We start from the raw sequence: 22,459 nt of genomic DNA on the forward strand, positions 1-22,459 counted from the left end.
TTTGTAATTTTTATTTTCTAATGTAGGGTAGAGCGGGGCTAGTTGAGCATAGGGGTAAGTTGAGCAACCGAAATATCTCAGGCTCAAAGACTCGGAGTGGTCTATTTCTTCTTGTTTTATAATAATTTTCTATAAGTTGTTGAATTTCAAAAAGGTTTGATTTTAAATGTTTTGAAAATTTTAATTCCTACGGAAAAATAATAATTAAATATTTATTTGTTGAATTTCAAAAAGGTTTGATTTGAAATGTTTTGAAAAATTTTAATTCCTACGGAAAAATAATAATTAAATATTTATTTGTTGAATTTCAAAAAGGTTTGATTTGAAATGTTTTGAAAAATTTTAATTCCTACGGAAAAATAATAATTAAATATTTATTTGTTGAATTTCAAAAAGGTTTGATTTGAAATGTTTTGAAAAATTTTAATTCCTACGGAAAAATAATAATTAAATATTTATTTGTTGAATTTCAAAAAGGTTTGATTTGAAATGTTTTGAAAAATTTTAATTCCTACGGAAAAATAATAATTAAATATTTATTTGAAAAAGATGTTATTAATGGTTTCGAGTAATTTTACAATTAAAGAAATTCGTAAATAAATGTAATAGAACATTTTTTTGAGTATCTAATAATTTTTAGAGTGAATTATAATATTCTTTAGGGTCGCAGGAAAGAAGTGAAAATCAAGAAAAATTTAGGGAAAAACAAAATAAAATTTTTCTGTCTCAACCCTGCAGGATTAGATATGAAAAATATGATTAAAATAATATATATGAAAAATTGATTAAAATAATGTATATGAAAAATTGATTGAAAAGATTAGAGATGAAAAATTGATTTAAAAAAAAATTACAAAGAGAAATGTTTATAAAGAAGAGGAAAAAAAAATTTGCAGTCATAAGATGTTAATCAGTGGAAGTTGTAATTTGTCACTGACAGACTAATGAAACCATTGCTCTTTTGCTTATTCGGTCTGGCATGAGCGTGACCTATTCTACTTCAGTACTCGTCCGATCAGGAACCTTCAACGCTAATAGATTCATCGTACTGGAAATAACGCTCATTGTCATTGCTAAGAGAAAGGAAAACTAGACAATGAACTGTAGAAGGGATCATTTTCTGCTACTTTCATGAAAATTAGAAATTTAACCCTCAGTCCTGCCAAATTACATTCAACTTTATTTTAATGTTAGAAGAACAAATTTTTATATTATTGAAAATACAAATTTGATTATATGGAAAATAAAATTCGAAATTTTGTATTTCAAGAAATTCACTGTTAACTTAATGCTATCAAATTGAAATGAATTGATACGGGAATCATTTTGATATCAATTTAATACTTTTAAGAAAACTGTTTAAAAATATAAAATTTCAGTTTTCAATGAATTTCATTAGAAATTTTGAAGATTACTTAGGTCTTTAAAAATTTTAATTGAATTTTGAAAAAATTATAAATGATTGCATAAATTCAATTATTTTCAAAATTTTTAATGAAATTCTTGGAAAAATTCAATTTTTTTTAAATCTTTCAAAAAATTTATGGCAAAATTTTAATTATTTTCAAAAATTTTCCTCAATTTCATATGAATTCTATTATTTATAAAATTTTTTATAAGAATTCAATTTTAAGAAATAGGTATTTCATTATTCTCGTAGAATTTTCTAACAAAAATTGATTTAAAAATGAATTTCAGTTAAAATTTTAGATTGGAATATTTATTATTTAAATTATTCAAGTATTCAAATAATACTTATTTGAATATTTAAAGCATTATAGCATGAATTTTAAGAAATAATTAAATTTTGAAAAGGTTTCAAATTAAATTCTTTGAAAATCTTAATTTTTCATACTTATAATCAACAATTTTGTAGAATTAATTATTTTGAAAAAGTTTAATTGAATTTTTTTCTAAAATTATTTGCAGTGTATATTTTTTAAAACGTATTTAATTGAAGAATTTCTGAATAATTGAAATTTCGTGAAATTGAATTGTAAACAAATGGATTTAAAAATTCTCAAAGAACTTTTTCAAAAATTATTAAAGATAATTGATTTAAAGAAGAATTTTATTTAAAAATTCCAGAAAATAATAATTTTAAATTAAAATGATGAAAATAATTTTGTAAAAATTACAGTAAAAATATTTTTATTATATAAAATAATGATCTTATCACTCCGTTATCCTTAATTTCTTCATCTTTTATAATAAATATTCTTATAAGTTGTTAACATTTAAAAAGGTGTGAATTTAAATCTTTTAAAGAATTTGAATTCTTATGGAAAAATAATAATGATTAAATATTTATTTAGAACATAAGTTATTGATGTTTTCGAATGATTTTACAATCGTTTAAAAAAAAAATAAAAATAGAAAAAAATAAAATAAAAAAAAAAAATAAAAAATAAAAAAATAGAAAAAAAAAAATAAAAAAATAAAAAATAAAAAATAAAAAATAAAAAAATAGAAATAGAAATTTTGTAAATATTTTTTTCAAAATAAATTTAAAATTTCTTAAACAAAATTTGATTTATAACCTTTCTTTCTTACTTGAAACTTGTACTTTGTTTATGAATTGTAATTGAGATGCAGAAAATACAATCCTTTCTCTATGAGGAAGCAATATGCAAAATGTTTTCTACTTTCTAATTTTCCAACAATTTTTAAATTTTTTTTCAGAAAAAAGGAAAGGATATTTTTTAACTATTTGCAAAATAAGGATAATATTATTAAATTGAAAAATATTTTTAAAAAAATAAAGAAGTAGGTATAATATCATCTATCAAAACATATCAAAAAAACAAAAGCATGCACAAAAGTCTAACTTTAAGTGTGTATAGACTGGACAGAATTATGTTATAATTATTTTTATTTTATAATTAATTCAAAATTGTAATGACAAATAGAAATCATTCAGAATTTTTCAGAATACTTATAAAAGTATTTGTTATAAAACATAAAGATATCGATTGCTCCGAGTTGAAGACCCGGAATGATCGATTTCTTCATGTTTTCTAATAATTAAAGACGACCGAGAGATAAAATCATTATTTTATATTATAAAAATATTGTTACTGTAACTTCATCAAAAATATTTTCATCATTTTTAATTCAATTATTATTTTCTAGAATTTTAAATTATTTTTTATAAAAATAATAATTGAATTCCTTAAAAAAAATGTATTATTTATGAAAATAATTAAAGGTTTACATACAATTTTATTAAAATTTTTTTTAAATAACTGAATTCGTTTTGGAAAATTTTATTAAAATAGTAGATATTAAAAATCATTGAAATTAGAAAAATGCATTTTATTTTTGAAAATAATTGAAATTAGGACAAAAATTTGTTTGACATTTTTGAAAATAATTGAACTTTGGAGAAGAATTTTGTTATTTATAAAGATAATTGGGATTTTTACGAGAATTTTTTTCAAATTTTGAACATAGTTGAATTTTTTCTTTTTTTTTCTGCAATTATTTGTAATTTATCTGAAATTGAATTTTTTTAAATGTTTTCAACAAAAATTTAAATTAGAAAATTTTTAATTTTTATTATTTTTAAATTTCCTAATTTTATTTAAAAAAGGTAGTAAGAAGTTAGCGGCGCGAATTGTTTCTAGTATTCAGTAAAATAAAAATTTTTTCGATAAATATGGAAATAAATTTAGAAATATAAATTCACATGCGGTTATTAAATTTACAGACAGAAGCATATATTATAAATTGATAAGGCGAATATTTTAGGTGTGGAAAAAAAAATCGTAATTCAACTATTTATATCGCTACGATATATTTGAGTGTAAAAAGATCGTTTGAAATGTGTCCTCAAAAGTTATATAAATGAGGAATTTTATTTGAAGACAATTTTTCCGCCATATCCCTGAGAGATCCGGCTTTCAACGAAAATAATTCTTTTACGTCCCATTAACTTGGGTCCTTCAGAATGAGATAGTGGCAGTTTGGTTTGAGAAAAGAAAAAGGGTAGGTCGAATCGTTCTCTCTTTTCCCTTTTAGTGGTTTCAGATGCGTGTATATATACTCTCCTCTTGGTTGGTAACAGGCCAACGGAAGCTGGTAAAGAGAAACGTCAATGTAACCACTGATGGTGTGATGGCAAACCAGAAACGCAGGATCATCCATCAATCCAGTCACGAGACTTGAACTAAATTACTCCCCCCCCCACCCTATCTTCCTATTTTTTTTCTCCGCTTTACAGGGCTCGAACCAGTGAAAGTATTTAAAAACACGGACTTTACGGACCAAAAAGGAAAAATTAAAGACAAAAATAAATAATTTAAAGAATAATTTGAATGTCTTTTAAAATTGAATTCTAATAAAGAATTTACGAATCTTCACGGGAATTATAGAAAAATGAAAAATAGATATTTAAAAAAATGCATTCGAATATTATGAAATTAAAATTTCCTTTTTTTTGGCTCTGTGCAAGAAATGTGAAATTGATTGCAATAGTTGAAAGTTCTCATCGGAGTCTCTGATTGCATGCTTGTTGCTTCTGCACGCAAGCAATGTAAGAAGAGTAATGCATGAGCAATGTAATTGACACAGAGCTTTGAGAATAAAAGGAGAAAAAAGAGAGACTCTCTCTTTTTAGAGAGAGAGAGAGAATGGAGAGAAGTATATGAAACTTCTGACTGTGAAACTCACCAATATATGCTAACGCTGTTTCAGCATGACCTGCATGCTCAAAACGAGGTCGACTTTGTGCTTTCAAGTTCGCTGTATGTTACTTGTCTTCTCCCTTCAATGTTTTCTTCTCTGTCTCTCTCAATTCTTCCCCTTATGCAACCACTTAATATACCAAGCAAACTTTCCTTGATAACTTTCAGTTTATAAAGTCAAGTATATATATATATTCTTTTTTCATTTGTTTACTGATACGCCATTGTCTTTTATCACCAAAAATACATAGAGAATTTCAGTTAATTTCGCCCTTAAAGTGTCTTCACTTGTTTTTAAAGAAATTGCTTTCATTTTCATATTGAAAACAGAAAATACTTTAACTGCTAAATAAGTGTTTCAATTTTTTTTTATTATTGAAAAAAGAAAATATTTCTATTTTAATATTGAAAAAAAAGAAAAAAAGCAGTCCAATCATTGTATATTTTATTATTATGTTATAATTATTTTTATTTTATAATTAATTCAAAATTGTAATGACAAATAGAAATCATAAGAATTTTTTTCACTTCTTTTCATTAAAAGACTTAAATTTTGTTAAATATTATGTTTCGTCAAATTGAAATTATACATATTTTTGTTCCTTACTTCTAAGCAAAATTAGAAAATTGTTAAACAACTGTGATTCAGAAATAGAAAATTTATTTATTTTGCATTGTTTTTGTTTACGAATCACAATTTTTTTAACAAAATTATTATTTTGTTTTAGAAATAGAAAAAAAATATTTGCACAATTCCTATTTTTAATCATTATTTTGGAACAGGATTTTCCACAGGAATTAAAACATTCAAAAATATCAAATTCAAACCTTTTTTAAATTAAAATTATTTTTTATGAAAATAATTGAATTCATTAAAAAAATTTTTTATTTATGAAAATAATTGAATTCTTGTGAAATTTTTATTGTTGATGAAAATAATTAAATGTTTGCATACAATTTTATTAAATTTGTTTTTAAATAATTGAATTCTTTTTGGGAAATTTTATTAAAATAGTAGATATTGAAAATCATTGAAAGTAGAAAAATTTTGGAAAATAATTGAAATTAGGACAAAAATTTTTTTGACATTTATGAAAATAATTTAACTTTGGAAAAGAATTTTGTTATTTATAAAGATAATTGTGATTTTTACTAGAATTTTTTTCAATTTTTGAACAGAGTTGAATTTTATAAGAAGAATTTTTTTTTTTAATAATTGAATTTCTGTAATTATTTGTAATTTTTCCAAAATTGAATTTTTTTAGTGTTTGCAACAAAAAAATTAAATTAGAAAATTTTTAAATTCTATTATTTTTAAAACTGCGAATTTTACTTTAAAAAGGCAGCAAGAAGTTATCAAGAAGTGTTGTTAGTTTTAAATTTAAAAATTAATATATTGAAAATCATTGAATTCTTGCAAAGAATTTTATCAAAAAATTTGAGAATAATTGAATTTCTCCGAAGAATTTCATTATTTATGAAAATAATTGAATTCTTGCAAAGAATGTTATCAAAAAATTTGAGGATAATGTAATTTCTCTGAAGAATTTTATTATTTATAATGATAATAATTTAATTCTTGACATGAATTTTATTAAAATTTTGGGAAATAATTAAATTCTTCTCAGAATTTTATTACAATTTTCTAAAATAATTTTATTAATTTAAGGAATTTTATTAAAATATAGAAAATAATTGAATTCTTTCAAAAAATTTTATTAAAAATAAAGAAAAAATTGAATTGTTTCAAAGGATTTTTAAAAATTTTAGAAAATAATTGAATTCTTTTGAAAAATTTTATAAGAAATTAAGAAAAAAATTGCATTATTTTGTGAAATTTTATTGAAAATTATTGAATTTCTGCAAAGATTTTACTATTTAAAAAAATAATTGAATTGTGAAAGATTTATTAAAATTTTTAAAAATAATTGAATTAACTCGTGAAATTTTATTAAAAATTTAAAAAAAAATTAATTCTTTCATGAAATATTTTTAAAATTGGATTGAAAGAATTGAAAATTATTGAATTCTTGTGAAGAATTATATCAAAAAATTTGAGAATAATTGAATTTCTCCGAAGAATTTCATTATTTATGATGATAATAATTGAATTCTTGACAAGAATTTTATTAAAATTTTTAGAAAAAAATTAAATTCTTCTCAGAATTTTTTTTAGAATTTTCTAAAATAATTTAATTAATTTAAGGAATTTTATTAAAATATAGAAAATAATTGAATTTATTTTAGTTATTTTAATAGTTATTTTACTAGTTATTTTAAGAAAATAAAAAAATATATATTTTGTTGAGAATTAGTTTTTTTTAATTTACAAAAATTAATTTTGTAATGAAATGAAAATTTCACTGTAGTATTAAACAGTTTTTTGAAATCATTTAAATATTTGAAACTTCAAGGGCATGTTTTATGACATTAAGAGTGGATTTTCCATTTTTCTATTCTCTTTAATGAAAGAAGAAAGTAACTGAATTTAAAAAAACATAGTAAAAACAACTTTAATCACGCTGATGGGAAAATAATGAAAGGCAAAGTGAAAAACAATAGAAAGCCTTTTAGTTCCTCTTTCTGTTGTGACTTTTGTTATAAAACTTTGCGCTAAACTTTACTATAGAATCTACCATTCGTGAATCTGTAAAAGCTAAAAAAAAGTCATTTTTGTATATAAAAAGTTTCTATTGAATGTCTATAAAAACAAACCAGAATAGTGACAAATGAAATTTATATCGAGAAAAGTATTTTTATATTCCTATAAATAAATATTTATTTGATACTATTAATTTTAATTATACCTATATCTTTATTTTTGTATAATACTACATACAATTCATTTTTGTATAAAAAAATTATAATTATTTAATGAATTTTATTGATTTTAATTTTTTCTTTTTTTTGCTTCCTTTCACGAAAAGTCTTTTATTATTTTTCCTACGCTTAAATACCGTCATTATGATAATCTTGATAAAAATTGATTTATTGTAATTTTTCATAATAAAGGGGGAAGGGTGTAAACATCTTTAAAGAAAAGCAACACTTTCTTTTCTTTTCTTTCTTTTTTTTTGTAATAATGTTTTTAGCACGTTGGAAATTTAGATTTCCTATCATGAATAATTATATATTTAAATATATTTAAATTAACTTCACTCAATTTTCAATGTGTCGCTATTAAGGATAATAAAATGTTTACACCACACGTCAAAAATAATCAGATCTTTGTGTGCGGTTTGAGTTATGCAATAGTAAGCAAAAGTGACATTTTTTCTATATGAAAAACAATTTTTTATTGTTCATAAAATACATTTAATTTACATGAAAAAACGATTTTTTTTTCATCATGAAACACATTTATTTTATGATTTTCTTCATTCTTCATGTGTTGTATACTAATATTAATAACATTAAGATAATATAAATGCAGCTGCTTCGAAAATTTTAATATTCTCTAAATATTGTTTCATTTTTCAAAATAATAGAAAATTTTTTTAAATTTTTAAGTAATTAAAGTATTTACACGTATTTTTGTAAAACATATTAAATAATATTTAAAGATAATAATGAGCAAAATTCAAAATATTAATCTTGAAGAATGAAAATATTTATTAAAAAATAATTTTAATTTAAATATTGAACGTGATATTTTTGTGATTTCAATATTACAAAAAACAATTTATATTTTTGGAAATTATTTATTGTTCATTATTACTTGAATAAAATAATATTTATTTTTAATTAAATTCCTCTTTTACTCCTTTTTTTTAAGAACTTCCAAAAATTATTTATTTTTTTGAAATAGGAAATTTTTTCGTTATGTTGAAAAAAATATCTATTTTTTGCAAACTTTGGAAAAATTCTTTATTTTTTTCTTCTTGCTATATTTTAATGTAAATTTTTTTAATTTTTATAGACATTTTAATTTAATTTAATAATAAAAGTGCGTTTTTCTTTTCGTAAGCCCGTATAAATTGTTAAATAAATAATTAAATAAATATTAAAAGAAATTATTTGTTTTTATTTATTTTTTTATAATAATTCTAATTCTAATAATTTCCCTTCTTTTTGTTACAGGTGAGTTAAAAAACAAAAGTTTCCCGTCGAGTGTTTTTCGTAAGTAAATATATTTAGAATTTAGATTATTTTAAATATTTAGATATTTAAAATGAAAAATCTTGTCTATGAAAGGAAAATAATTATTTAATTTTTCTAAAAGTATTTACTTTCTTTCCATGTACTTAAATGGAAATTTTTTTACTTGAAAGGAAAATTTTTTACTGAAATGAGATATTTTTTTAATAATGAAATATCTTCTATTAAATAAAATCCTTTGTTCTAAATAAAAATAAAAATTTTTATACTGCAATAAATTAACTTGTTGGCTAAAATGAAAACTTTTTTTTTAAAATGGAAATTTTTTTATTAGAATGACAAATATTTGTTACTGAAACGAAAAATATTTTACTGCAATAAAACAATTTGTAGTGAAATGAAATTTTTTTTACTAGAATATAAATAATTTTATAATAAAATAGAATTTTTTTTTCTAAAATTACTAAATTTTTTTTATTAAACTTAAAATTAATGAAATTTACAGTAAATTATAATAGAAATCTTTATATGCGTTTAATATTTTTCCTAAATATTCGAAGTTACGATTTGTAATATTCGATAAATATCAGCAATTACTGGTTGCAGATTCGGTGTATATTTCTGGGTTTTCACTTACACAAAGGATTATGGGAGAAAAATTCCTATATCACTATTTCAATGATAGCCGTGCACTTTAAACATTTATGTGACAAAAAGGCTCTGTAATCAGATTCACGTTTTATGAATTTAAAACGATCCTTTTTTGTATCAAATGTCTTTGAATTTTCCAAAAGCAATAGTATTTTATTTGTCATAAGATATTTCTTTTTTTTTTAGTTATGTCAGTATTTTTCTGTGTTTTTTCTTCGTATAAAAAAAAAGCAATTTTTTCGATTTTCATACAGTGAAAGAAAACTATACAGTAAAATCTTTCAAAAATGATTTTTGAATAATTTTTTAGGATAATTAAATTTTATTAAAAATTTTTTTTGGAAAATAATTGAGTTTTATTAAAATTTAATTACAATTTTCAAAAATAATTGAATTTCTGACAAAGATTTTTATTATTAATGAAAATAATTGAATTCATGTAAAATAACATTTAAAAAAAATTTTTGAAATTAAAGAAACCTTTTCAACAAAATCAATTAATATTATTTTAAAAATAATTGAAATTATATGAGGAATATATATAGTAATGATGCTATCACTCGGTCGATAAATTATTAGGATGATGAAAAAAATCGATCTTTTTTTTTCATCGTCTTAATATATGAGGAATATTATAAAAATTTTTGAAAATAATTGAATTGTTCCGAAAGAATTTTATTAAAATTTTTGGAAACAATTAAATTCTTTTCAGGAATTCAATTAAAATTTTATGGGAAATTATTGAATTTTTATACATAATTTTATTACAATTTTCAATAATAATTGTATTTCTGACAAGAATTTTATAATTCATGAAAATAATTGAATTCTTGAAAAGAATTTTATTAAAATTATTGAAAATAATTAAATTCTTGAGAAGAATTTTATTAAACTAATTTTTAGAATTTTTTTTATCGTAATTATTAAAAATTCAATTATAAAATTTTTCTAAAAATACATATTTTTTTAGACTTATCATTAAAATTTTTGGTGAAATCATGCATTTTCTTGTTCGTGATTAAAATTCTGCATAAAATTTGTAATTCTTTTTTTTAGTGCTTATACAAAAATTCTAATAAAAAAATTTAATTATTTTTACCATATTTCAATTATTTGGAAATTTTTCATTTATGTATAATTAAAAAATGTATTATCTTTCAAAAATTATTTGAAAATATTAAAAAAAAACTAATTTTAAGAGTTTTATTATATTTTCAAACATATATTTATTTAAGAAAGTTATTGATGTTTTGAATAATGAAATTTAGAAATCAGTGAAATGAAGTAAACAATGAATTTTTTAGTACTTTGAATAAAATAAAAAACTTTTTTGTGTCTTCAAAACGATCTGTAGGCTTTGTTATAAAAAAGATATTTGAAAAAATCAACTTTTTTCCTGTTCGCTCACAAAATGTTTAATTAAATTTTCTTTAAAATTATACACACATATATATTTCCAAGCTGATATAATTTTAATTATTTTCTTTGTGTCATTTAAAATTTTAATTAAATATTAAACTATATACAGTCGTTTGATAAATTTCTCATTGAGTTGAGTTGCGAGGTGTATTTGAAGTTTAATTAATTTTGAATAATTTTAAATGTAAAAGTATTGAATTTTGTTTGAAATAAAGATTTTATTATTGTATAACCTTCAAATGACCGTGAATGCAGAACATTAATTTATAGTTTCTCGATATGTTTATCTACTTTTTTTCTTTACTTGAAAATAATTTTAGTGTGTCATGTGCAATAAGCTTATGACAAATTTCAAGTTTTTATTTTTACAACTTATTTTACATTTTGCACAAGCTGATATTTTTTGAATTTAGAAGCAAATTTATTCTTGAAGCAATCACACATCACGGTTAAAAGAAAAATTAAAAATGGTTAATTCGTGGATTCTGAAATTATTGGGTATCGTTCTCTTGTTCATTACGGGAATATTTAATTATTATAAGGAAAGTGTCGGCGAGGAAAAAAATGTGTCTACTAAGTACAGCGATGAAAATACAACGCCTCTTTTTACTATTAGTTCGGAAACAGTGCCCAAAGTACAAACAGTGTCTAACAAAAATCTAAGGCTGTATGAAAAGGTAAATTATTATAAATTAGTAAAATAAAATTATTTTTACAATCGTTGAGATTTATATATAATATTATAAGTAGAAGGAAAAAAATTTGTTTTTGAATATTTCAAACTTTAGTATTGATAAAAAATAAATTTTGTTAGCTTTAAGGAATAATACTAAAAATTTTAAATAATTGTATTCTTGTATTTAAAAAAATTAAGGAAAATGCATCATTGAATAACATTCAAACAAATCGAAAAAGTTTTTACGATAAAGATTTTATAGAATATTTGAATAAAACTAATAAAAACTTTGGAACAAAAAATTTACAATTCATAAGTTATTTGAAATCAGTTATTCTATATTTTGAAGGGATTAATCAAAATGATAACTGCTATGCAATTTCGAACATCGATGATTTTCAAATTCATGAATCGAATTTGATGAAAATAATTAATTTCATCGTAGAAAATGCAATTAATTTTCATTTTTATTATAATGGTTATAATTTTACCATTTCGGACGAGTCAAAAAAGATAAATGAAGAAAAGTTGAAATTAATGACATCAAAATGTGAATTACCATCTAAAGAAAATGGAGAAATATTTTTAGCACTCTCGATGTTTTTTAAAACATATTTCAAATATTTCTTTGCAATGCATATAAATCCTAATTACGATGACTGCTATTTTGATAGTCTTCTGAGTTTCGAAAAAATAAAAATATTAATTTCTCATTTCGATTTTAAAAACGCTAACAGCAGCAGCAGACTTTCAATGTACTATGATATAATATCAACATTGGAACGGTTGAAATTGTGTATTATGTCACGGGTAATTTTACAAATTATTAAAAGAATTTAATTAACATTTAATTAGCATTTAATTTATAACTTGAAATATTTATTCTTGCAGCCAAATGTGTCTTTATTGAAAAACGATTCAGTTTTAGAAAAAGTCGTTATCTCGAATTTTCAAGTTGACCCCGAATTCGTCATTGATAAACTTAATAAAAAACATGAATTATTTATGAGTAATTTGGAGATTGTTATTAATTATTTTAAAACAGTTTTGAATCTTAATGATTGCAAAGAAATCCAAATGCATAATAAACCAAAAATTAATAAATCCAATTTTGGGAAAATAGTTGAATTGCTTACTATGACAGCAATGGAAAATTATTATTTACATAAAAACTATCATTTCTATTCTAGGAGATTTTATGGGAATAGAAGTGAAGAAATGAAAAAATTAATATCGTCAGAGTGTGAACCAAATTTGAATAGAAATAAAGCAACATTCGCAAAACTCTATGAATTTTTCAGTTTTTTAAAAGAATATTCAAAGAATTTTGTTGACAATAAGTGCTATTTGAAGAATATTTTGGAATTGAATTTAATAGATGATAAAATTGGTGATTTTTTATTTAAAAAAAATAACTTTACCAGAAAGTCATTAATTAACAATATAGAAAAAGGAATAGAAAATGTAAAACATTGTTCTAAATTATAAGTAGTTTAGTGACTATTCAAAGCACATTATTCTTCGTAATATATTAATTATTAAAATAATCGCTTACCTTAAGGATATTTGAACCATTATGACGTTACAGTTTTAAAATGCACGCTTTGCACAAATTGTGACGTTATAATGGTTCAAATTTCCTTAAATAAAAAATGTAAATTTCTTCCAAAGGACCCCGAAGGAAATACATTAGTTTTAAGTCAAAGTTGATTTTTCTATAAGTTTTTTTGAATTTAATCATTTTCTTCAGACTGAATGAAAACTTAAAATTCAAAATTTATAAAAAAAATCGACTGGGTTCCAAAACTAATGTATTTCCTGCTAGGTCCTTCAGTTCTTTATTTAAATTTAAAAGAAAAATAGATTTTATTAATTGCGATGGTGAAGAATTAAAATAATTATATAGACGCAGTTGTACTATAACATTTTAGAATATCTATTCTTAATGTCAAACTATGACAGAAAAATTACTCAATTTTTATGTACATTTTTCTGTCATATCAAATTGTCACGATTTTGTTTTTTGCCTTTTCGTTTCGATAGAATTAAGTAAATAATGCGCAATTGTAAAAAAACAATCAATATGTAAAATTAATTGTTACAAAAAAATAAAAAGATTTGTCTTAAAAATCTATAAATTTTGATTTTAAATTTTATGCCCTGGAATAAAAGTCTGAAAATTTCTCTAATTAATATTGGTCTGAATTAAACGAATTTTGAAAAAATATTTCTATTCGGTTTACTTTATTTTACCTGTAAATTAAAATAAGGAAACAATTAATTTCCCTATTAGGTAAATAAAAAATATTTTCCATTCAATTGCAAATATTTTAAAGCAATTAAAATATTTATCTTTGTATTTTTTTTCAAAACGTCTTTTTATTAATTTCACTGAAAATTTCGTTACAGATTGACACGAAGTTGATAAAAAAAAATATTTATGTAAACATATAAATTGTTTTGCTTTGTGCAAGATTTTCATTGGCTGTGAATTGCATTAGAATTTTTATTATCTATATAAATGTGCGTCAAATATTTGTTTCTAATCATATTCTATTTAACTCGCTATGTAGTGTAATTGGAAGAAAGTTTAATTTTATTTTTAATTTTATATCATAGTTAGAGAGGAAGTAAAAAAAATTATTGTTGCAAAAATTATCTTTATAAATAACAAAATTCTTCTTCTTCTACTATTTTAATAAAATTTCCAAAAAGAATTCAATTATTTAAAAAAAATTTTAATAAAATTTTATGCAAACATTTAATTATTTTCATAAATATTAAAAATAATTTCAATTTGACAAAACATAATATTTAATTATTTAATTTAATTTAATTTTTTATTTTTAAATATCAACTTCAATTTTTGAATAATTTCAAATACAAAATTTTAAAAAATTAAACTCTCATAAAATTCTTCGTACGAGATTCAATTATTTTCAATAAAATTTTAATAAAATTCTATATAAGAATAAAATTATTTTCTATATAATTTTAATTAAATTTGTCGACAAAATTTTCATAAATCGGACGGTTTGCCCCACTTTCTCATAAATAGAATATTTTTTTTATAAATATAAATCAGTAAATATTTTTTTCCGTAATATTTTATCATAATTTTATCGAATAATAAAAAAGGTTTAATAATTTTTTGACCAGTTGTTACTTATTTCCAATTACTTCATTAATTTAAAAAAAATTAATTTCAAATGTTTTATAATAATTTATAATTAATAATTTATTTACAAATATTTTAAATACATAAATACATATCTCTGAGTAGCTTTTATTTTCAAGCGACTTAATTTCAAAATTTATCAACGTTTACGAAACTAAAAAACATGAAATCTAAATAAAAAATAATTTCGTTTATAACTGAGAGATTAAAATTTTTTTATTTTGTGAATTTAAAATTGTTTTTGAATTTTTTATCTTTTGCTTTTACTGCACCAGCGCATTTTTAATAATTTCATACTTTACTTAATTATTAAATGCAAATTTTTTTTGTCTACATTTTTGATAGCAAAGAATATTTTATTTTTAAATGTTTACAACTTCGTCTTTTTTTCTTGTGGCCTAAGTTTTTTTTTTCTTTTTTTGTATTTATACAGTAGTAGGAGTAGTAAAATTTACTCTGGAGATAATAATATTTAAGAATATATTTTCAAGTTTCAAAAGATTAAAATTTTTTCAAAGTTTACAAAAAGTAGAAATTTTTTTTTTATTTAACATAATTTAAAATTTTTTTAACTTACAAAAAGAAAATTACAATTTTTGGTAGATATTTGTTTAAAAATAGGGGGAAAATAGGGAAAAAATATATTGAAAAAGTGTTTCGTTCATTTGAACATTCAACTTTTTTTTAATACAAACTTTTAACATTTAACTTCTTTATAATAATAATTAATGAAAAATGTTCAAATAAAAAATCTGAAATATAAAATTTTATATATTTTTTTCAGTCAAAATATTTGAAAGTTAAAAAAGAAACGTTACTGTAAACTTAATATAAAAAATAATTGATGAAAAACGTGCAAAAGTATTTGAGAAAATACTTTTTAATTCTGAAAAATTAAAATAATTAGTAATTTCAATAAATTTCATTAAAAAAAATTTAATTCTCAAACCTTTTTTTTTAATTTTTCAAAAAAGATACATACTTATAGAATTTTGAGAATAATAATAATGCAGATTTTCTTTTCTTCATAAAAAAAATACAGATGTACATTCAGGAATATAATTTTGTTCAGTGAATCTTCAAAAGCATTTTTATTATAAAAGATTCATTTATTTGAATGATGCATTCAGAATTTTAACAAGTTTTTTCATTTGAAAAAAAATGTAAATAAAAATGATAGTCATATTTTGAATGAAATTTGTTCAGTTTCTTTTTTTTTTTTTTTTTGCTTTTCAATGAAAAAATTGTGAAAAAGAAAGTTTTAAAATACTTTTCTGTATCGTATTTCGACTTGAAATACACATTTTCTTAACTAATAGTAAATTCTCTGTCTACTTTGTAAATATGGCATTTACATTTAATTTTAAAATGAGAGTGGAAACGGCTTGAAATGAGACGAACAAGCATTTCAACGAGTCTAAATGGAACTCCTTTTACGACGCGTAAAGTGCATTTACATTCTGACAAATAAAACAGTCAAAACTCCCCATAGAATTAGAAAAAAGTGAAAAGAAACAAGAGTTAAAGTTTGTTGATATAGTGGAGAGAGAGAGAGAAAAAACAAAAATTAAAAAAATGGAAAATTATCGTTTGATAATTTATTCGAAAAATTAGATTTCAATGAAAAAGTTAAAAAAATGAAAGAGATTTTAATTCCATTTTTCTCGAAGAGAATTTTGTAACGATTAAAATCTTCATGTTGTATTTATTTTTTAAATTTAAAATTAATCTGAAATTACTTTTTGCACGTAACCCCCAGCTGACCTTAATTTATTTTATTTATTTTTTAAAATTCACTTTGATGTTTTTGGTATACAATAAAAATCGGTTGAGCGTATGGAAAATATTTTATGTACTGTAAAAAAAAGTATTTTTTTTTTGTTTTGTTTTATATTCTCTTTGTAGTTGTATGTCCTTTATTATTATAATCCGATGACGAGTTTTAGGGGGTGGATGATAAAATATTTTCTTTGAAATTTTATAAAAATGAAAACAAAGTGCGTGGTGGAAATTTTGAACAGTATTCGTATATATATTTTTTATTTTTATCAAAATTATTCACTTTATATGATGATAAAACTAGAATAACCTATAATTATTTTATTACAAAGTGTTCATCATTTTTGTACATAGAGGTATAATTATCGTTTCAAAAGTAAATTAACAACATTTTTTGAAAGTGTTTATTGCTTTTTTTTATTTTTTCTATTTTTATTTTATTCTCAATATTTATTGAAAATTTGTATTAATTTTTAATTTGTAAATTTTAATTGCGAATTTGTTATTATAATAAGGATATTTCAAAGAGGAAAAAAAATCGTTTTATAAATTTAAGATATTTTTTCTTCCTTTTTTTTATTAGTAATTTCATTACAAGGGTGAAACTCGTTCGCTAGGGGTTATCAGAAACGTATCTTTTTTCCCCGCATACAGATAGAAAAGAAAGGAAAAGGTGTAGAAAATGAAAGTTCAACTAATCCCCCTTTAGTTCTTCGATCGGTCAAAATGAAAGTGAAATTAGACTCGTGTGCTACTTTAACTATTTTTATGCGTTGTCATTGAATTTATTTTAATACTAATGTTTGTTTATGAATGTAAGGACTGTTGCGTGAACTGTTTCAGCTCTTTCATCCGTGAAATATGCATATTTTATGAGTTCAAAGACCTAACGTTGGAATATCCCTCCCTTTATTTCTGGTATTTGCTTTTAGTATATTTTATATATAAATATAAACCAATTTTGTAACTCTTTTAACGTTTTTTGTCGTATTATTAGAAATTATTTTCAAAACTAAAATTATTTTTTTTCTATTTATATGTATATCTGGGTGATTCTTTATTAAGGGGTTACGCCACCCTGAAATTTTCAAAAAAATTTATTTTTTTTTTTGCTTAATTTCAAAGTTTATATTCTAACGAATATTTTGAGATGTCGCCGAAGACAATGTCTCACTAATTACAAAAGTTATGGTCATTAGAAGTCAGCGCGGTGGGGACGCGCCGAGAGCTGCTGGAAGCAGCGACTTTCTATTTTCGAATGGTCTAGGGGGCCCTTTCATGATTTAGGAAGGGTCCTTTTCATTGTATCCCTTCCATTCTTAAATAAAAAAAATTATGGCCCAGGAATTGCTGATTAAATAGTAAATTGAAAAATTTTCAAGTTATAATACACTAAAGTTCATTTTTTTCTTCTTTTGCGTTTTTCTCGAAACCACAATTTTCGAGACGGTGTACACGATAACTCAAAAACTATTCAATCGATTGACTTGAAAATAAATATACATCTTCCTAAATAGATTTTCCACAGAGTGACGTGGGATTTTTTTGATTGAATAATTTGAAAATTTTTTATCCAATTTTTTATACGGTAATTTTAGCCAAAAAAAAAATGTCAATTTTTGAAGTGCTTCCATTTGCGTAAAAAATTTTTTTTTTTAAAATGGCTTCGTCACTCTGTTCAAAATTTATCACTTTTTAAGAAAAATATTGTTTTACTTGTTTCTGACAAAAATTGAACTGCCACCCGTGCAGAAATTTTGACCGGGCCCAGGTCGGGGCCAGATCGGGACAAACCGGGCCCCGATCTGGCAACCCGACCTGGCCCCGGCCTGGTTGAAACACTAAAACCGACCGGGGCCATGTCACTTTGCCCGATCTGGCCGCCCTGTCGGGACCCGGTCGGGGCCATGGAATTTCCCCGGTCTTTTCGCTACCCAGGTAGAAATCTAATACTGACTGCATTTTATTATATTAAAGCTCGTTATTTGATTATTAAAGCATGAGGAGTATTTACTTCAATATTAATAATTATTATTAATATTTTTGTAGTAAATAAACTTTTATGAGTGTCATTAAAAATGTAAATAATTATTAGAATTGCTTTTATTGAACTAAGTTTTTAAAAAAAATATTTTTCTTATTTTCTTTCATTAATTTAGACAGACTATCTTATTTAAATTAATAATTATTTATAATTTTTATTATTGTTAATAATTATTTAAACCTATACTTTATGTAACATTATTAAGAATTATACACAAAACACTTAAACTAAGACGGAAAAATATCGTACGCACGGGGGATCGAACCCTAGACCTCGAGGACGCAAGTCGAATACACTAACCGCATAGCCACGCAAGCTTGGAAGTGACCTCGCTTAAACTTCCTTTTGAATCATGGGACCGTTATATACAGTGCTATCATAATAAATTGACTGTATCATATTTATTTATAGAAAAATTATTAAAAATGTATGTTATATATATATATATATAAATTAATATGTTTATCATAATAATATGGTAAAAATTATTAATTTAATTATTTATTCTTTATTATTTATAATTTAACTATTTTTTAAAATAATAAAAATTTTTTTATTATTAATAATTCAAAATAATACTAAAAATTATTAATTAATAATAATTTATTTTTTTGCCTTAAACATGGAATTTCAATTTAAGTGTGAAAAATAATTAAGAGTTTTTAAGAATTATAAATGTCAAAAATAATATGTTAATATTATAACCACAAATAAATTTAACATTTTAGGCAATATTTTTGGTTATCACCATGATAACATCGACAAATGGTTTACCCTCGACAATTGGTGCGTTTGTCCTATTGTTTTAAATTAAAGGAGAATAAATTCTTAAGACATCCCTCGAGGCCAATTTTTGAGTTTTTAATTGTTTATTTATTTTGTTTTGTTTTGTTTTTTTATTTTCCGTGGTCTTTTAACATTATCTAAATAAAAAAGTAAACGTGAAAAAAAAATTTTTGGTGGAAAGGAACAAAAATTAACTATTTGTTAATTAATATTATTTGTAACCATTTAAATAAGTTATTTTTTAAACAAAAAGGACACATATTTTTAAACTGAACTTAAATTAAAAAAAGACGTGAAAAAAAATTTTTTTGGTGGACAGGAACATAAGTTACATAACTATTTGTTATTTAATATATTGTTTATAACAATTTAAATAAGTTATTTTTTAATCAAAAAGGACAAATATTCTTTAAATAGACTTAAATTAAAAAGAAAATGTGAAAAAAAAATTTTTAGTGGAATAGGAATCAATGTTAACTATTTGTTAATTAATATTGTTTATAACAATTTAAATAAGTTATTTTATAATCAAAAAGGACAAATATTCTTTAAATGAACTTAAATTAAAAAGAAAAGGTGAAAAAAACATTTTTTAGTGGAAAGAAATCAAAGTTAACTATTTGTTAATTAATATTGTTTATAACAATTGATATAAATTACTTTCTGTTTTATTAATTGTGTGGTGGTCATATTGTATTAATTTGAACTGATTCAGATCATATGCAGCAACGGAATAAGAAAATAAGCCTCCTTTTTTGAAAAATTGTATTAATTTGTTAACTTCGATTGAAAATAAAAATTATAAACAATTAAGAACTAAAAAATTGACCTTAAGGGATGTCTTAAGAATTTATTCGCCTTTAATTTAAAATAAAGAATACTGAAACCGATTAAGAATTGTAGGCTGTAGACAGTTTTGAAAAGTAAATTGTAAAAAAAATCCCATTGTGCGCTGTTTGTAGATCCTTGGGCAAACCCGGCCTGGTCCTGGTCGGGGCCACGAAGTCGGGGCCAGATCATGAAATCCCGACCGGGGCCAGGGCGGTAATCGGGAACAAAAGTGGCGATTTCTGCACGGGCAATCATGTACACCATCAAGGAGTGCTCCGGAAAAATTGATCCACGCCAATAGTTATATCTCCGCCATTTTTAATTAAAAACAATTTTTTTTTAAATATTTATAAAGTTCAATATATGTACTAAAGCATCAATAAATGTAAAGAAGTCCTACCTGAAACAGTTTTATCAAAAAAATTCCTAAAAAACCATCCGATTTTCATGCGTTCAGGGTGGCGTAACCCCTTATTAATGGTCATTTTTTATTCCCCGCATTATTTCCTATTTAATTAATAACTTCAAAAATTATCTTCAAATCCGCTTCAAACTTTTGCACAATTAATCTTTATTATTACTAAATGTAACTATTTTTTATTACTTTAATCAAAATGTATTAGTAATAATTACAATTGTGAATAATAATTACAATAAATTTATATTTTATATTTATATTATATAAATTATATTCATAATAATATATTTATATATTTATATTTATATTTTATATTTATATTTTATATTTTAAATAATTAAGATTATGGATTTTTATCAAACAATATAATATCACACTAAAATTATAAATCCAAAGAAAATAACAGCACAATACAATAAATTATAGTTTGTTTAAAATTATGAACTGTTTCTAAAAAAAAAAATGGTGACAATAATTTATCGGAAAATCTTATATATTTCTATGATAATGAAAAATTAATACAGTTTAAATTCGAAATTTTTTTATTGTTAATCAAGTGATAATATTTATTAAAAATATTGCAAAGAAAGGAAAATCGAATAATCAGGGTTGCCACAAGTCAGGGAATTCAGGGAGAAGTCAGGGAAATTAGAATTATTCAGGGAAGTCAGGGAAATGTTAGGGATTTTTATTAAAAGTACTGGAAAAAATAAAATTTTTAGAACTTATAAGAAAATTCTGAATTTTGGTGTCTTTTTTGTTTACCTCATTTTAAACTATAAATTTGACAAGAGTTCTAATACAAACCCTTTATTTTTTTCTATTTCTGACAATAATTTCTTTTTAAATAACTTCATTCTTGAAGAACTATCATAAAATTATTAATTATAAATTATTTAATGAATAATTTTACTTAAAAATTTCAAAATTAATTGGAGTTCAAAAGAGTTGCGTTTACAATCTTCATAAATAGATGAACTTCAAAGGTTTCAGTTTGAAATTTTAGAAAATATCAATTTTTCATGAATTTAAATAGAAATTTTAAAAACAACTCATTACAGAAATTCAATTATTTTATTATTTTTTGAAAAATTTTAATAAAATTCTTGGCAAAATTTCAATTATTTTCAAAAATTTTCCTCATTTCAATTATTTTTAATATCTACTATTTTAATAAAATTTCCCAAAAGAATTCTATTATTTAAACAAAATTTGAATAAAAATTTAACAGGAATTCAATTACTTACCAATTTTTTAATGAAGTTTCTCCAAAGAATTCAAATATATTCAGAGAATTGAAAAAAATAGATCTGAGAAATTCAATTATTTCAAAAAATTTAAATAAAATTATTTTAGAAGTTCTATTATTTTAAAAAATTTTGACAAAATTCTTTACAAGATTTAGTTAATAAAATTGCAATTTTAATAAAATTTTCCTATATAATTCAATTATTTTCAATACAATTTATCTTAAGAATTCGATTATTTTTACGGATAATACATTTTTTTATGGAAATTGAATTATTTAAAAAAATTTGAATAAAATTCTTCGCTAGAAATAAATTATTTTCATAAATAATAAAATTTTTTTTGAGAATTCAATTATTTAAAAAAATTTTGATAAAATGCTTTATAAATTTGAAAAATTATAATAAAATTGGTCAGAGAATACAATTATTTTCGTAAAATACAACATTCTTCCTAGGAATACAATTATTGACAAAAATGTTTGTAAAAATTTTCGAAACAATTCAATTATTTTCATAAAAAATGAAAATTCTGCAAATCAATTCAATTATTTAAGAAATTTTAATAAAACTCTTTCCAAAAATTCAATTCTTTTCAAAAATAAACATTTCCACAGGAATTCAACTATTTAAAAAAAAATTTTTTT

At 21.8% G+C, this 22,459-nt stretch overlaps 2 protein-coding genes across 5 annotated transcripts in view; both read left to right on the forward strand.

Moving 5' to 3' along the window:
- LOC122509526 (complexin) overlaps positions 1 to 22,459 on the forward strand; it is a 577,926-nt gene that overhangs the window by 173,264 nt on the left and 382,203 nt on the right. The window lies entirely within an intron of this gene.
- LOC122509507 lies at positions 11,176 to 13,635 on the forward strand. The gene is made up of 3 exons (XM_043623637.1): positions 11,176 to 11,530; positions 11,728 to 12,339; positions 12,421 to 13,635. The coding sequence occupies exons 1-3, from the start codon at positions 11,321 to 11,323 to the stop codon at positions 13,015 to 13,017; spliced, it is 1,419 nt and encodes a 472-aa protein (XP_043479572.1). The 5' UTR covers positions 11,176 to 11,320; the 3' UTR covers positions 13,018 to 13,635.

The sequence above is a fragment of the Leptopilina heterotoma genome, unplaced genomic scaffold (genome assembly GCF_015476425.1).
Source record: "Leptopilina heterotoma isolate Lh14 unplaced genomic scaffold, ASM1547642v1 Lhet_116, whole genome shotgun sequence".
In the NCBI taxonomy this organism is placed as follows: Eukaryota; Metazoa; Arthropoda; class Insecta; order Hymenoptera; family Figitidae; genus Leptopilina; species Leptopilina heterotoma.

Excerpts from the sequence above, each read along its gene's own strand:
- LOC122509507 (XM_043623637.1), top strand. The coding sequence starts at position 11,321 with ATGGTTAATTCGTGGATTCTGAAATTATTGGGTATCGTTCTCTTGTTC. Across the intron at positions 11,531-11,727 it reads ATCTAAGGCTGTATGAAAAG|GAAAATGCATCATTGAATAA; the intron begins GTAAATTATTAT and ends AAAAAAATTAAG. Across the intron at positions 12,340-12,420 it reads AATTGTGTATTATGTCACGG|CCAAATGTGTCTTTATTGAA; the intron begins GTAATTTTACAA and ends TTATTCTTGCAG.